This window comes from Calonectris borealis, chromosome Z (genome assembly GCF_964195595.1).
Source record: "Calonectris borealis chromosome Z, bCalBor7.hap1.2, whole genome shotgun sequence".
In the NCBI taxonomy this organism is placed as follows: domain Eukaryota; kingdom Metazoa; phylum Chordata; class Aves; order Procellariiformes; family Procellariidae; genus Calonectris; species Calonectris borealis.
This window is the reverse complement of record NC_134352.1, coordinates 43,280,980-43,298,331: the sequence shown is the minus strand read 5'-3', so window position 1 is coordinate 43,298,331 and position 17,352 is coordinate 43,280,980. Positions and strand designations below refer to the sequence as shown.

The window sequence follows — 17,352 nt, the reverse complement described above, 5'->3', positions numbered from 1 at the left end:
CTACATACGACTTTTGCAAAAGCTGGAGTACTTGGTACACACGATGGAGACCACAGCCAATTCAGTAGCACTCAACCTTCTTGAGCCTGTATCCACACTGGCCATCTGTCCTGGTTTCGGCTGGGATAGAGTTAAACTTCTTCCTAGTGCTGTGTTTTGGATTTAGTATGAGAAGAATGTTGATAACGCACTGATGTTTTCAGTTGTTGCTAAGTACCCTCCTGGTCAAGGACAGCTTCTATGCTCTACCAAGCAGAGGCTGGGAGGGAGCATAGCCAGGACAGCTGGCCCAGCTGGCCAACGGGGTATTCCACACCATGTGACGTCATGCTCAGTATATGAATGGTAGGCATGATCCAGGAAGTACCGATCGCTACTTGGTTATCCGTCAGCGCAGGTGGTGAGCAACTGCATTGTGCATCACTCATTTTGTATATTCTATCATTATCATTATTAATACTATTATTTTTCCTTTTCTGTTCTATTAAACTGTCTTTATCTCAGCCCACGAGTTTTTCTCACTCTTACGCTTCTGATTCTCTCCCCGTCCCACTGAGGGGTGGCGGGGGTGAACGAGCGGCTGCGTGGGGTTTGGCTGCCTGCCACGTTAAACCACGACACCATCCCAAGCAGTAATAAATAACTTGCATTTACCTATATGAGGTCAGCCTGGAAAACAGTCATTTGAATAGGTCATGTAACTCTGTAATTTACTGGGCAAAGTTAACATTTGCATAGGACTTTCAGATAAATTAATGGCTGTTTACGTAACAGTTTCATGTAAATTACATGGCATAATATTTCATACCAGAAATATGTAAAAATGGATCATTAGCTTTCAGAAAAAGCTTTCAAAAAATAATCTTTATTTTCAACCACTGAGTCCTTTCAAAAAAGTTTAAAAGGGAAAAAAACCATGATTCCTACAAATATAAATTTCCTTGATAAGGATTTATGTGGATCTTCTCTTTGGAAATCTTTGTATTTTCAGATATCTGGCCTCAGGGAGCTCTAGCTGACAGGTATCTTTCAAAAGACAGGGAATTTTATTGAAGTATCAAATGTTCTATTAAATGACATACGATAAGGTAAAGACATAAATTCATAGGAAGGAATTTTTGTCTTGGAAAAGGGAGAAAGGAATGTGATTGCACTAAAAGTATCTGATGTTTTATTTGGTCATGTGAAGCAAATCCCACAGTTGTAACAACACAGAAGTCAATTTAGAACTAGTACTGACACAGGTGCGTACATACGTACAAAGTCCATTCTTTTGTAAGAGGAGCCCACAAAATCCAATAGCAATAGCTAGAAGCAATAACTAGGCCAGCTACTAATGCAGGTTGCCCAAACAAACAAACAGTACTAATTCTGCCATGGAAAAAGTACAACTGTTTTGGGAACATCTGAAAGGAGCAAACTCCTGATATGTTAAAAAAAAAATAACAAAACAAAACCTCAAATCCCAGAGAGATTATTAAGATCACCTGAGTGACCCTTTGCATAAAACCCCAGTAATCCTAGTAATCCCTGCTGTTATGCTTGAAGAATTAACCTGTGACTCAGCTTTCCTCTCCTCTACCTAGAAGATTTTATGACTCTGCTTAACCTCATTTGATAGGTTAGTTTTGTTTTGGTTTTCCCCAAATCTATGCAGAATTCTTCACTATATTTTTGTTAAGCTGGGGGCTTTTGGTCTCCAGAAATACGAATGAACTATGGCTTTATACACCGAGCACAGTGCAGTGTATTAAATATCTTTAATACTGACAAAATAGGTGAGAACTGAACATGTGGTTCCATGTACTTTTGCGTGGAAGTCAAGTAAAAGAAAATAACTTATTTTTAACCCGAATCATTTCACTGATGTGATTTACAGTGCAACCTTACAAACATTTGCAGACATCTAACTAAACTGGATAAGGGACATACAAATGAGCAACCTGGGGAGGGACCTTAGCATTCACTTGAAGAAGAAGGTATACCAGAATATACTTGCAGAATATCTAGATTTTTTTTTTTTTTCCCAATCTGTTAAGAGTGGCAGGGAAACAGAAATGCAAGTAACTACTACTTCAGTAGCTATGTTCTGTTGTAACCGTACCCAAAAACATAACATTCGAATCAATTTTGAATTCTTTTAAGAATAAGTCTCCAAGTCTCATCAGTTCCTAGTGCATCCTCACATATTCTAAGATTTTAAGTCACAAGAGCATTATCTCTTTGCCTCCCAGCGGTATACTGTGTTTCAAAAGAGGACTTACTTGGAATGACAGGAAACGGAGAATATGTACTGTGATGAAATGAAGGCAGGTGTTTACCCCACCACTGGTAAGGTTCAATGAAATTATTTCTGTACCTCTCCCTTTCTCAATGAGGGAAGAATAAGTAATTAAAATTCACAAGACAATTAATCACAGCTCAATAAAGCTGACATGCATTTCTGTCTGTTACATTTATATTTTTGCAATTAGGTGCAGTGGAAAGTCACATAAAAGGTCACACTTGCTAAAATCCGGTGATGTTCTCACAGCCACAAAGGATACGAAATAGGGGCACCATATCATACATCTGTTTTAATTAATAAGAACAAGGCTTCTAAATGACACAAGATGAGTCACCAAGTCACTGGCAGCTGTCACAGTACCCTATCGCCACTTCCCCTCAGTCTTCATGCACCTTTCAAAAGGCAAATTCCTCCATCGTGCTGTAGGACAGAAGAAAAGATGTGCCCAGTGAACAGGCCTGGAGGAGGCCGAGACAGGATTCAGTGAAGAACTGGCCCCTTCCAAGTCACAGGGCTTTGGCTATATGGGAGCCTGCTGCACGAGAGAGATGCCATGATCTTTGTTTATTTACATGTGTGAAGAAAACGAAGAACCAGACTCACTTGCAGTGCTGACACTCAGAAGTAACTCTTCTGAAGGTAGCAGAATGGCAGCTGGATTTAAAGGGCTCTTAGTCTCTTCTGCTCTCCTCACACGACAGCTCTCATCTAACACGTCATTCAATATCTTGTTACAAAAAGGCCAGGGGAACCTTCTGCAGCGTTTTTAAAAATACTCATTGAGCAGCAAAATGTTAATTCTTATCAGAAAATTCAACTTGCTGAATGCAGTGAGACAGATGTGCTGATCAATAACAGACAGAAGCCTGTAAGCTCAGGGTTTTTTCTAATCATCTTTTTTCCAGCTAGATAAGGAAATCGTATCCTCTAGCACTGGACCTCTCTATATATAGTTCATTATATGACAGATATGTTTTATTAATTTGTACTCCTAGAATAGAGATCCATGGAATTAAACATCTGGAAAAAGGTAAAACTTCTATGTGACTAGTGAATGTCTGATGTAAAAAATGTAATAATTTATTATAAATAATAAATAATAAATGGGAAGACAGAGCTACAGTGGAAATTTGCCAGACAGTAGCTATCCAGACAGCTCTGAAACTGTCTTTGTAACCAGACAAATAGGTAAGGCACACCAGAGGCTGGCATAAGTGAAAGAAAACAGAAAAGAAAGAAAACAGTTCCTGCAAAGAGCTATAAGCCACTGCGCCTAACATTCATAACTTACAAATCAGTAAAATCTAGAACAGAAAGAGAATTAAGGACTCTTTACATATGTGGGATATATGAGGAGAGTTCTGCCATAAATAATAGTTATGCCTCAAACACCTCCTGGAATTCTTTGCAGGAATCAGCAGATCAACAGGCAAAAGAAGTCGGGTTGATACCATTTGATTTCCAAAAGGCAATAATGAATAGTGTCCCTCACCAAGACTACTGAAGAAATTCAGGGGACATCCTCACATGCTGAGCAGCCATTGATGGGAGGAACCCATGACTTCTGTAAAATACATCACTACTCCTATTTCACACTCCTGGATCAGGAACATTACACTAACAGGAAAAGGGGTTTAAAAAATGAGCTAAAAAATGTGCTGGTTATTCATAATAGAGGAACTAGCAGATTAAATTCACAATGGATGGGCAGAATTATGCAGAAGGGAAAAAAATAACACAGAAAAATACATCTCTCCCAGGGCTATGAAATACAAAAACCACCAGCTTTGGCTAACCACTCTTCCTTCCCTTTCTCCTAACTTCAAATAAAGGACTAGACTGTTCTTGAAAGACTGAATTGATCAAAATCTTTTCAATTGCACCTTGGCTTAGTTGATGAAAGATCTTGGTTTTTTAAAGGTTGAATTTACCCTTTGGAAATCTGCAGCCACTGTATGGAACAATACTGAAAGTAAGAGAATTTCTGTTTCGTTTTTTAAAAGGCTGTTTCTACGGGTCTGTGTAAAGTGGAGCCTGGACTCCTCTAAAAATATTAGATGTAGCTGTGCCATTTAAAACATTGTTTCACTAAAAGAAATATGGACAAAGGATATAGGTTTCAGGAAGGAAAAAGGAGAAGACACATTAGTACTGGCAAGCTTACTGTCATGAATGTTGGACTTTGATTGAACAACAGGTTTGATGGGCTTCTGAAAAAAAGACGTGTTTTAAGCTTTAACTCCTCTGATAAGGAATTTTTCATTTTCTTTTTTCTTTTTCCCCAGGAATTTGGTCTAATTTTTGTATAAATAGTCTTCATGCACTTAAGCAAAGCATTTACATATATCGCAATATGAAAACAAAACATAGGGGCTTTAAGCAAGTGCAAAGAGCCCTGTAATCATTGAATAAAAATTGTCCTTCTACTTTATGTAATTAATCATCGGCTTTCATTTTATGTTCTTCACATCCGATTCCTCTGTAAGTTTTCCGAGGACTATGCTCGACTAAGCGAAATGACTAGGGTATGGTGCAAGCTGCCGTCACGACTACTGTGCGTGTGTGTCATTTGCTGACAATCCTGAAGAGGGTGTAGTTGCACAACGCACTGCTACTTCTCTCCCGAAACACCATACTTCAGAGACATACTCAAGTTTGAAACCAAGAGATTGATTAATCTACCTTTCTCCATTCCCCTTTGTCACCCTATTAAAAGTTTAGGACAGAAAAAGAGCATGCAGAGTTCTGAATCTCACCTCCTTAGTGTTCCAGAGAAGTTATTTAAATACATTTCTATGCAATTCACCACTATGTTAACAACCTACAGATAAAATAACTTCATTACAGTTTCAGTGAGGTCAGTATCTATCAAGAATTTTATAATTGCACTACATCCAGAAATTTCACAGCAAAAAACGTAAGTGTGATCCCTAAATGAAAGATGTTATTGCACTAATCAACCAGAGCAGCAATCATGATGGGAGCCACTAACCAGGCCTACATTTCAAGCAAATGCAGTCTAAATTACCAGCACACGTGCAGGAATCAGCTATGATTAATGAAGGTTAACAGGAAAGGAAAACCCACTAAGCTGAAACCGCATTTTCAAATACAGCATATTAGACAGTATATTGGTAGAGCATCTATTATAATCCAAGGAACAAACCCTCCTAAATTAACATACGCTATTTGGAAACAGATAAAAGTATTTCTGAGCTGTCCCTTTACCAAATAGCATTCTAAATTACCTGAATTCATTTTTATGCATTTCAGCTATTTTCTTCTCAAGCTTTTGTGACTGCTTGGGAAAAATCTTAAAGTCGCTGATGTAATTCTCTGGGTGTTCATCAGGATCATAATCACCAAGCTCAGCTAAACAGATCCGAAATACAAAACAAAACAAAAAAATTCAATTGCAACATTAGTTAATATGGAAAAAAGTCAGTAAATACAGTGTAATTCAAGACATTTCCATGATCAGTAAGAATCCAGCATCTCTCAAGAAATGCTACTTTGGAAAATTGATAGTTAACTGAAACAACAAAATCTGCTACTTCAATCAATGAGTTTCAAGTGAAGATCATGGCTTATTAACTGCAGTACTAATTAGCAATCTTAGACTATTTTCTGTGGCAGAAACATGCTCTGTAAAACAGAGGCATACGTAATGCTCCCCCTTTCAGTACTTGTCATTCTGGTACCAGGCAGAACTAAAACAATGCACTCCAGATTCTCCTCTTTTTTACACCAATTTATCCTCACCGATACAGACTGCTACAATTCTGTTCTAGGAGAGAAACACAGGCTGTAACATTGTTTAAGGTGGCCCGCAGTATTTGATTCCTCTTCTAAAAGATGTGTCACTTAGGTACCCAAACATGGCATTTGGCGTTTTAATTTTCTAAATAAGCCTCTTTTAATAAGGTCTAGACTCAATCTTGGTTTGGATATGCTGCTTTATAATGCATTAAGAGCTTAATTCATGTTAAGGCAGAATGAAGAGGACTTCTACACATGAAGTCCCTAACAGACATCTAGCTAACTATTTCTCTGTGTGTAATCCAAGACATATACCTGAATTTGGCCCCAAGGAAATGATGGGGAGAAAGAGGAGGAGAATGAAAAAAAAGGGAGAAAAAAGACCTTTCTCCTTGAATGACATCTGCTATTTTTGCCAAAGATTCCGTCATCACACAGGTCACCTTTACCATAAGTAAGGGCACTGAATGACACTTTTTCCTGCTTAGTTCAAATGGAATAGGCTGCATTTACATTTGGGATTCAGAACAGAATTTTGCTTTGTTTATAACTGGAATCTAACATTGATGCCATGCTTTTTCACTTAAATGCTAAGATAACTCATTGTTTGTTTGTTTGTTTGTTTTTTGACGTTCCAGTTTGGTTTTATTTGGCTAAATGGCTGAATTACTTAAAACACTTTACAGTGCACGTCAATGCAGGGAAACAGTACAACTGAAAAAAAAAATCCCCACGTTATTCGTAGCTATATTCCCACAACAGTTTTGAGTTTCTCTTTCTACTGAAGGCACCTATGAGTTAAGTATTTAAAAAAGCCTGCTGCTTGTACTTACCTTGGACAATACAGGCACCCAGGTAGGCAGCATCAGAAAAAGAACACAGCAAACGGCCATGGAAAATGTCCCTTTTTATTTGTAGATATAAGAGGTATCTGAAATATAATTTAAAAAATTAGGAAATGATGCTTCTTTTTTTTATGACAGATTTAACTTATCAGTGTGAAACCAGATGTGCAACTATTCTGGATCCCTCTCTTGCTACCTTAAATGGCAGGAAAACGAGGCAAAGTGGAACCACAGGAGAAACTAGATGTAAGACGAGGTTTTTCTCACTAACAGTGAAATAATGACAGCAGAAGTAACAAAAACCCACTAAGAGGTAGCATGGAGAGTACTTTATTTAAAATATACAGCTGTTAGGATGCTCATTAGTAACGTGAAATAAATTACAGTAATGTAAGTTTGATTGAGCACACCCCCTCTCATTAAATACAGGTTTACACAACGAAATCTCTCGCTCTATTGCTGTAGACAAAATAGCACATTGACCACAGTGGAGAGGATTTCTTTCGTTTTCTTTTTTTAATCCGCAAAGAATCTTAGATGAAGTTTTGAGGCAGAAACGACTCCCTGAGGCCTGGCGGGGGTGGTGGGCACAGGGGACCTGCCTGGGGGGAACCTCTCCCATTCCTCTCAGAGCTGTTCTTCCTCCAGAAGAACTGGGGAGAAGACGACAAAAGGCTCCTTCTGCCTGCCCTCCGCCTCCTACCATGGAGCAGCCTTATTTCTAATAGCCAGAGGAGAGGCGCAGCCGCGAGGCCATGGCTTTCTCTTCTGCCTTCCCCCTCCAGAGAGCAGCCTCCCAGAGACGGACCGGCTCAGCCCAGCGACGCACCGGCAGCTCCTTTCCCAGGCACCTGGCTGGTTACAGCTGCACCATTCAGCAGCTTCACCCCTCTGGGAAAATAAAACCATTTAAGCGTTGCTTTAGCCAGACAAAGTCAACCTACGAGAGGGTGCTATGAGACTCAGTGGCTTCTGCAGACCTTCAGGACATTCCTTGATGCTGCCAGCCATTTCCAACCTTGAGCTACAGTGTAGCCACTAAAAACGTGTTTTATGAATAACACTGATGTCAGACATATTTTGCTCAAGTTACTTGGTTCTGTGTGTACCATGAGCTCCTGCACCAAGTAGCTTATCTGAAGCTTACAGTGAGTTCTAGGTTCCAGCAAGACTGGAAGTATTATCTGAAGGGCAAGAGAAATTTTCCTCCTTTCCGTGGATTGTTTCTAAATGGTACATAAATAAGAGAGAGTTATCACTGAGAAAAGCAATTTGTTCTCATTTTGAACACATCCATTCACTACATTACAGTATTACAAGTTTCTACAGGAACCTTGCACTTCAAAGCCTTTTTTTTTATTTTGCAACCCCCTTTTTTTTCTGTAATCAGTGTCCAGTAACAGCTCACTAATTCACTTCCATAATTTGGTACTGCAACAGTACAGGTAGTTCCCAGAGGAGCTGTAAGGTCAACAGATCTCCAGTGACACTGTACACTGGTGGTGTCTGAGTTTGAAAATTACTATAATGAGATATGAAAGTAAATAGGCTTCTGGAAAAGCGTATTAACCCACTGAAGTCTCATGACTGTGGTAGGTCCGGCTCTCCAGCTGTACGGATGGAAGCAAACGCTACAAACGGTTACTTTTCTGTTAATATTTTGCTATTGACAAAAGAAAGATTAGGCACCAACGCTGCCCACCTTGACCATCTATTACAAGCCATTATCTTCAGAGCCCAGGGAGAATGGAAAATATTCAAGAATTACTCAAACTTATTCAAGAGTCAGGCAGCCTCTCTCTTTCTCTCAAATGCTATGCAGCAAATCACGAGTCTTGAAGTGAGATGGCAGGGAGTCCCCCAATATACAGTTATTTTATGAGAACAAACCTGAAAACACACATACATGAATTCAGTAGCATTCAGAACCAGTTTTTTTAATACAGGGGGACAGCCATAAATACAACAGTTTGGGATGGGTCACCAAGATACTACACCAGCACTTAGGATCAAAGACAACAGCAGCATCGACAGAAACCCCTCAGAATGAGGGCAAAAACTCATTTCTATGCATTCCACTAAAATTCTATATAGATGAACATGGGAGTTTGGGTGGGAGTGTGCATACTTGTGGCATTTCTAAGCAAATAGTTTGTTGCTGACCAGGATCAAACATCCTCAATGTCGTTATTAAATTTCTGCATCCATAATAGTCTCAGTTATCTGAGCTAATCTTAAACAAGAAATACATGGGTTTATTTTCCCCAGAAAGAAATCAAACAGGAATAAATATAGGTATTATACTAGTTTCTTGCTTAAGCCTGTGTGCAATATGAAACTACCAAAATTTGTCAAAAAAATATCCCCCAAAGTTAGCTTCATTACAATAAAAAATAATATATACTCTTTCAATCTAAATTGTCAATATATGCATTTTTGTCAATTACATGAAGCTAATAAAAATGTATTATTATCCATTCCCCCCACCCAAATCACTGGCTCGGCAAGTTGTACAGGAAAAAAAAAATCAGAATTAAAAAATTGCAGAAAATTTCCATTATAATTTTTCTGTAACTTCAGTATAACACATTTTTCATTGTCTTATCTTCCTAACATACCAGGGAATATTTCCTTTCTGTAACAATTGGGAAAACACAAATACATATTCAATTTTTGCTGAGAGGTATGTTAACAGAAAAGAAATAAGAGTAAGCAGAGGATATATAACCAAAACAGCACATAAGATATAATTTTAGGGAAAAGAACATTTGTGCCTCAGAGCTGATTTCTTCCCAGTGATCATCCTGGCATGACAGAGCTGAACACAAGCCATCATTTAGGCTAGCTTCTGTCACAAATGTGGGCCATAGATGTTATTCATCTGTCTTTGCTTCAAAATATATAATCCCTAGCACTTGCTAGTCTGAGCAAGAAGCTCTGTTTTTCCTCCCTTACATGAAAGGGGGTTTGTTGTTGCAACATTTCATTGGCTGTTTGGGGTGCAAGAGGGTGTCTCTTAAATTGTTCATGTACCTTTCTATTACGCTAATAATTTGTAAAATAAAAATACTGAAATTTATTTTTTCTGTCACTAAGGTTCTGTGCTACTGAGTTGCTACATGCATTTGACCACTGAAATCCTTAATCAAATGGGTCGAAATTGCACTTTCAAAGAATTAATCCACTTCTGAGAAAAAAAAAGAAAAAAAAGAAAAAAAAAGAAACACCTCCATGACAGAAGGCAGCAGTCAAGAGGGGAAAGGAGGCACAGAGTGCAGTTCGCAGTGGAGACTGGAGAAATTGTTGGCTGGGACACAAGGGAAGCACTTGCACTTGTAAGAAGGGCAGGGGAATACCCATGCAGAGCAGAGTCAGAGAGTCCGAATGTGTTTTTCAGAGACCACCCACACAGCAAGCTGCACAGGAAACTGTTCATCTCCAAAGCTAGAAGGGCAGCCTGGAACAAGACTAAGACATTAAGTAGTTCTTTCAAATAAAGGAGATATAATGCACTTTGGACTGAAAGCCAATGTTGCAAGCTTTGCCAAAGGTTGGCTCAACCTCAGACACTTCCTATAATCCTGATAAAGTAATTTATGTCCCAGGTCAGCAAAGACCGATGAATGCGTACCTGACTCCTGAATTCAGTAAGGTTTATGCACGTACTTGAAATTGCCTACACTTACATTAGATCTGATTTTGCTGCTTCTCGTGTCCTTCCACCACATCTTTTTTTTCCAAGCTCTGGCACAACTTTATAGGCTGATTTACAGCCCTAAGTACTCAGGCTTACCAGCAAGCTAATAAATGTTTGCTTCAGCACTTACGCTTACAAATGTCTATCATTGGAATAACCTCATTTCCATCTATTATCTGTTTGCAGTACAGATGACTCAACTCCAGGTTAGCCAAGCCCTTCCTGCAACTGCAGATGAAGGGTCAGCAATATCTATTCTTGTTTTCAGGCAGGCTTCATGACCCCCAGAGACCATGTTGCTGACTGCTTAACAGTCAATTTATTTATCTATTTTAAGATGTTCAACGAGGAAGGAAAGCTTTCCCACAGCCAAACTTTGTGGTTTGTCCACGTACTGTTATTTTCTTGCGTTCAAGTCACTTCACTCATTTTATTCCAGTAACAAGCATTTCTCCCAGTGTTGTTGCAGCCTTTCCAGCTGACAGACACGGTCACCTCGAGAGATCCAGCAATTGTTTCAGAAATTGGTATCTCGGCGTGGTGTCTAACTTTGACTGCACTGCTCCTTCCCATGCTACTGTGCATACTCAGGTGCAGAGTAGCAGAGGGCAAATGCACGTGATGTTTACAATATTCCTGTATTGGGTGCCCTCCTCCCCCAGCAGAATTTATGAGTTCTTTATGTATATTTTTCGGGACACTAACTTTGCATTCTGTCTTCTACAGTTGATATCATCAAGTACACTGCAGGAGCGCTAGTTTCCTGCCAAAGTCTATGAATCTAAACTAAACACTAACTACTACAGAGTAGTATGTAATACCACAACTAAGAGAACATCTTTTCTGTGCTTTACAGTGCCACCTAGATAACAAGGCTAATAGAGAAAATAATTATATTCTCTAAAAATATATTGCTTGTCTACTTACTAATATTTGAGAAGTATTTTGATATCTTATAAACTAAAGACAAGCATCACTCTATTAGCTACCAATAAAACACAAAGTTGACAGATGGATCTTGGAGTCATCACAGACAGGTCTCTGAAATCATCAACTCGGGGTGCAGCAGCAGCCAAAAAAGCCAATAAAACGTTGGGCATCATCAAGAAAGGTACTTGAACAAGACAGAGGGGCATTTTGCCACTACTTAAAGCCTGGGTGTAATCACATCTTGAATATTTTATCTAGCTCTAGCCTCTACATCCTAAGTAGGACATAGTTGAGCTTGATACAGAGAAGAACAACTAAAATGAGTCAGAGGATAGAGCCTCCCTTACAAGGAGAGGTGGTGACTGAGGGGGAATAAGCCTAAGTCTTATGAAATCTTGAGCGGGAAAGGCAAATGCAGAACTGCTATTCACTGAATCCTGCAATACTACAAGTAGAGGGAAGTCAGTGAAATCAGAAAATTGCTTAAGGCAGATGAAAGAAAGTACCCTACACAGCAGGCAGTGAACTAACTGCCTCAGGAGGCTGTGAAGAAAAAAAGCATTAGTAAGTCCAAAAAAAGAACAAATAGACAAATTCATGTGCAACAGATCCAGAAAATAATACTAAAATGAATAGGCAGGAGTGTAACTGTTAAAATTCCTGATATAATAATTCAAGAAACCTTTTAGTGAATTTGGGTGAGAACGAGATCATCTATTTGTTTTCTTGTTTTTCTGGAATATGAAAGTTTTGTTCACACTAGCGTGGCTTAAACCCCTCACAGCATTTGTAAAACAGATACACACGGCAATAAGCGTGCCACAGTGATGTTAGTACAGCAGTCACCCTTTCAATCCACCTAATCAGTCATAAGCCAAATTTTAGCAGAGGAATTAGGAACTAGGAGCATAGCCATCATGACTTCAAAACATAATCTTAATTCAAACACAGGAAAAAAGAAAAATCATTTTCTCTTAAAATATCTAACACCAGAAGTAGTAGGAACTATCTTGTTAACTTATTTGGGAAACTGCGTGACTGTCTTTTGTGTTAACAGGCACCTTTAGGAAGAACCACCCTCCTTGTTCTATTCTTTCTGGAAAGACGTACTAATGCTAAGGATTCAAACAGAATGAAAGTAACAGCACCCCATAACTCCATCCTGAACCTATGTTCCTCCTAGATCACCAAAATCATCAGAGAAGACCTGGATCCATAGTATTAAAAAAAAAAAACAAAAACAAACCACTAAAACTATTCCCTCAGAAAGAAATAGCCCATTTCTGCCCTGGGGTGGGGGTGGGAAGGTCACCTGAATAACAGCTTTCCAGTAATCTCAAATCTCTCATTTCTGTGGTGAGGGTGATGACTGCCACTTGATCTAGCAATACGTGGGCTTGTCCTCCTGGCTTTGGAGCTGGCCAGTGCCTGCACCACAGCGTATGGTCTTTCCTTGGGAAAAGGGAAAAGTGTGAGAAATTACCATGCCTGCCAGCTGCTTGACAGCACTGGCTACAGGGGAAAAAAAAGTTTTATTGCTACACAAGAATAATCCATTTCACCGATGAATAAAGAGGACAAAGGAGTGGAAAGGGACAAGCTTTGTTTTGGATACTGGGTACATAAAAGCCCCACCACAGCACAGGAATAGATTCTCCTCTGCAAGCTTCTACAACTGAACTGCATCTTCTCAACCCTCCTGCTTTCCCCTCAGAGGACCACAAGGGGACCTCTGAACGTGTAAGGACTCCTCCTTCCACAGGCACAAGCTCCACCAAAAAAATCCAGGACTCTCCCAGATAATTTTTTTCCCCGCCCCAAATGCTCTCCGCAAGCCTGCCAGCACCAAGTGCTCTTACTAACAATTCTTTTTCATTTTTAAGACTTATGCTATTCAATCTGATTGTGATTAATTAAATTAATTAAATTAAAATTAATTAATTAATTAAAATTATAAATTCACTTGCCAACTGCCAATATGGCCTCAAGAAAGCCAAAACAGACAAGTGGACTTGCAGAGGCATCAAAACATAGCTACCATTGCACATCTCAAGAAAAGCAGGACAGGGTACCCAGCGAGGCAGAGGTATTCCTGAATGATGCCTGGAACAGGGTTCAGCAGCACAGGCCCACCTCATATTGGCTCACTCTTGGAAGGATAAACATATTGCAAGACGCTTCAACTTGCAAATAAATCGTTTGATGTTCAAGCATTAACAACCAGCTGGAGCACTATCAGGCTCAACTGGCCTCCCAGTTCTGGAGGGAAAAGCACCAGGCTCTTCCAGCACAAGGCAGTATCAAGTACAGCTGTTTGAGATAGGACTAGTCAAGCATTACATGCATGCAGCTGTATTGTTCTTCCTCGTCCAAGCTAGCTCACTCAGGGCTCTTGAATTTGCCGTGTTTACACACCCCAAGTCTTTGTCATTTTATATGCTTTGCAGTTGAACCTTTTTTTATCTGCTTTCCTTGTATCAAAGTACTCATTACACTCTTTTATGACAGCCTAGTGATTGAAGAACTGCTTCTTGGATTAGGAAATATGGATTAGGAAAAAAGCGCATGATGAAAGCTAGTTGAAATAATCCATCTTTGGTTAATTCCACCAGCTACTCACCCATGCCCTCTTCTAGGTCTGTTTTTTCTACAATAATCATGGATTACTGCTGATACAGTATTATCTGTAGCATTTTAGTGTAGCATTTTAGATCGTTCCTTTGGGATCTCAAATGACTTTATATTCTCTCATTTTAATTATACATACCCCGTATAATGTAGGGATCTGGAGATAACAAGGCATGAGGCCTTGGGCTGCTTTATTACGTAAGAAAGAATAAAAACTGATTTATTTATTACCTAAGGAAGAACACTGAAAGGAAATAACACAGTAAAAATCTGTGCCCAAGTGTGAGTGGTCTTTGGATCTAGCTGTACACACTCCCTTGACTGTACCCATTCTGTTCACGCACAGCACCTCAGGCTTTCCCAGCTGTGGAGAGTAGTTATTACTCTCATTAGGGATGCTCAGTGAAGCCAATCAAATAATGTTTTCTGAAACTGAAATACTTTGTCCTGACTTCACATCACCTGTAAGTGCTAGACAATGAGCTCTAGAAAGCCACCATGTACCCATTCAGAAGAGCCTGATGTCCTCCAGATACTACACATGAAGCAGAAGTCAAACCCTCAGAGATGGCCACAGCATAGAGGAACATCACTCTTCCACTAAGGTTGAGCACCTCTCACCGTTTAAAAGATTACACAAACTGTTCAAAAATCCATATTCACTGTTTGTGGTGCAATCTGCTGAGCCTCCAGTGCACCTGAAATAAAGCCAGAGGCCCTATCATTTGAGAAAAGTAAATTAAATCCTTGCCACTTTCTCATCATAGTTTTTTAAAAGGCATTGGAAAAACTGCCTGATCAGTTTAACTATTAAAAACTGTGTCTTTAGTCTTTCTCAAACACGTTTCAAACATGTATGGCCTCATTGCCCTGCTGAGGAAGCAAAAATTTCCAAAAATAAGGACAGATCTTCTAAATCCATGTTGATACAAGTTAAGGAGATGAGTTGAGGAGGTTAAGCACTGAAGTGCATTAAGATTTGGACCTTGTTGACAAGTCAGGTTTCACGTAGCCTGTTATTACAGAAACGAGAGCTCAAGGCCACAACCCCCTTGGCCGCTGAACTTAACTTGCGAATTGCAATCCCAACACCAGCTGACTCTAGAGAAAACAGTGATCAAGGACCACACAGAACCTCCTTCTGCAGCGAGAGGCGGAAACTTTGTCCTGAGTCCACAGTATTCCCTGTTTAGCAATAATATCTCAAAGTGCCTTAACAACCAGAGGCAGGCACTGATTTTATTTCAAAAGCATAGCTATGGAAGCGATTGTTAATTAAAACGAGGGAAGATGAAAGTAAGCGGCTGGAATGGTACGATGTGACTGACAATATTCACAGGCGTCCTGAGCAGTGGAACGAAACACAGTGACAGGCAAGCGCGTAGCTCCATCCTTTGCCCAAGGCACGCCTGGCCTCTGAACACGCAGTGTGCACACATTTTCAGGCTCTTACGGGTTTTTTTTCTATAATAACATAGACAGAGGGATGACTTCAGCTAGGTCATTCTCCATCTTAATTTGCTGAAAATAGTTCCACCTGTAAAACCACAAACTAACACAAGGATTACAGCCCAGCCCAGCCTACCAAAGGCAGGACAGAAATGAAGCAGCAGTAATCTGAGGTGACACATACTCAATTTTCTTGCAAGTGATGTCTAAATCCTGAATAGTATTTCTATCCATGTTATACTATTTTCACAGAAATCAAACAATTTATCCCATACAGCTTCATGTACTGAATAGATGATAACTTTTTAACATCAGATATTGCCATGGAAGAGCAGGAAACCAGCTCTTTATAACATCTGTGTGTCTCTGATGTTTTTAAGGTACTTCATTAAAGATTTATTCCTATAAAGCTTTTACAAAGACTGCATCAACAATAATCCACATGGGGGATTTAGACAGGGTTAATTAATATTCTGAACCAGAGTAGTATGACAATGTGACAGGATGAGTCTTACTGTATCTTAATTTCATTATCTAAATGGGGACTACAGACACCCGTCAGATTTCTACCCATCTGAAGAAGCAAGAGAGCAGCTCTGTGACATGCCTAGGCACGGGGAGTAGCAGAAATGCAAAGCACTAGTACTCTGACTGTATATACAGCTATGAAGTACAGATGGCTTTTAAGTCAAAGGGTGACAATATTATTAATTTATTTTCAAATCATCTTAAGTACACACTGAACAAATGTGATTTTTTAGCAGAGCTAAAAAGAAAAAAAATCTACCAAAAAACCAACTAGGCATTTGACTGCCCTCTGCCAAATACTAATGGACTTTTTTCTTCTTGAATTTCACCAACCATTGCAATTCAAGAAAAAAAATTTAACTCAAGCCAATTTAGAGTGTCACCTTGAATCTGACCCTCTGCTTTAGACAATGAAGCAAATTCTCAGAGGCGAATTACATGACTACACTTCACTTGCTCATTTCAGGAGCATTTTCTATACTTTATTATTGTGTAAGAGACCTGGGCAGAGACAAAGCAAAGCTTCCCAAATAGCAATATTGGGAAACTATAAAGCTGATCAGATACAAAAAAGTGTCAGGTGCACAAGGTGGACATATGAAAAGAGAAATTATTTCTCCTTTTCAAGGTCTTAATAGTATTAGTTTTAACAAAAGACTGTAAAACATTTTTCATACAGCAGCTTGACTTTAAAAATTAATTTGAAATGTTCCACCAAAGCCTAAACCATACTGACAGCACAATACACTTCAGTGAGCTAATCCTAGGTGCTTTGCATTTCGATAAAACTTCTCCTGGGAGGGTATCCAAGTAGTCAAGAGAAAAAAAAAATTAATTAATTAAGGTTCTTGAATGAGGAAGGTCTATACAAAGTTTATACTCTGGCTCATAAAAAGTAAAATGTTCATCCAAGGATAAATGCTAACAAATAATGAAAATCCCTCGACTTCCTGGTCTACAATCTGTTCACTCAGCTAAACAGTTTCAGTATTTCACCCAAGATGAACAGCTATAATATGAACTGCTCTGTACAAACTATAAACTCTTCCAGCTGCTCTAGACAAACTATAAACTTACCATTCAGCATAATGCAAGCTGTTCCTGAAACTTTCAGTATGAGACCAGGGATAATGGGATCACTCCCATTCATGAAGTGACTTGTGAGCATAAGAATTCGCAAGGATTGGGGAGAGCATCAGTGAAGAACTCCAGGCAACAACCGCTCAGGC

The 17,352-nt window shown here is 39.3% G+C and overlaps 1 protein-coding gene across 4 annotated transcripts in view; it reads right to left on the bottom strand.

Moving 5' to 3' along the window:
• FRMD3 (FERM domain containing 3) overlaps window positions 1–17,352 on the bottom strand; it is a 141,529-nt gene that overhangs the window by 37,814 nt on the left and 86,363 nt on the right. For all 4 annotated transcript variants that reach the window (XM_075137930.1, XM_075137932.1, XM_075137931.1 and 1 more), the window contains exons 5-6: window positions 6,880–6,977; window positions 5,536–5,659 (exon numbers count right to left, since the gene is read on the bottom strand). In XM_075137930.1, the coding sequence (XP_074994031.1) occupies window positions 5,536–5,659; window positions 6,880–6,977 (222 nt within the window). The remainder of the gene's footprint in view (window positions 1–5,535; window positions 5,660–6,879; window positions 6,978–17,352) is intronic.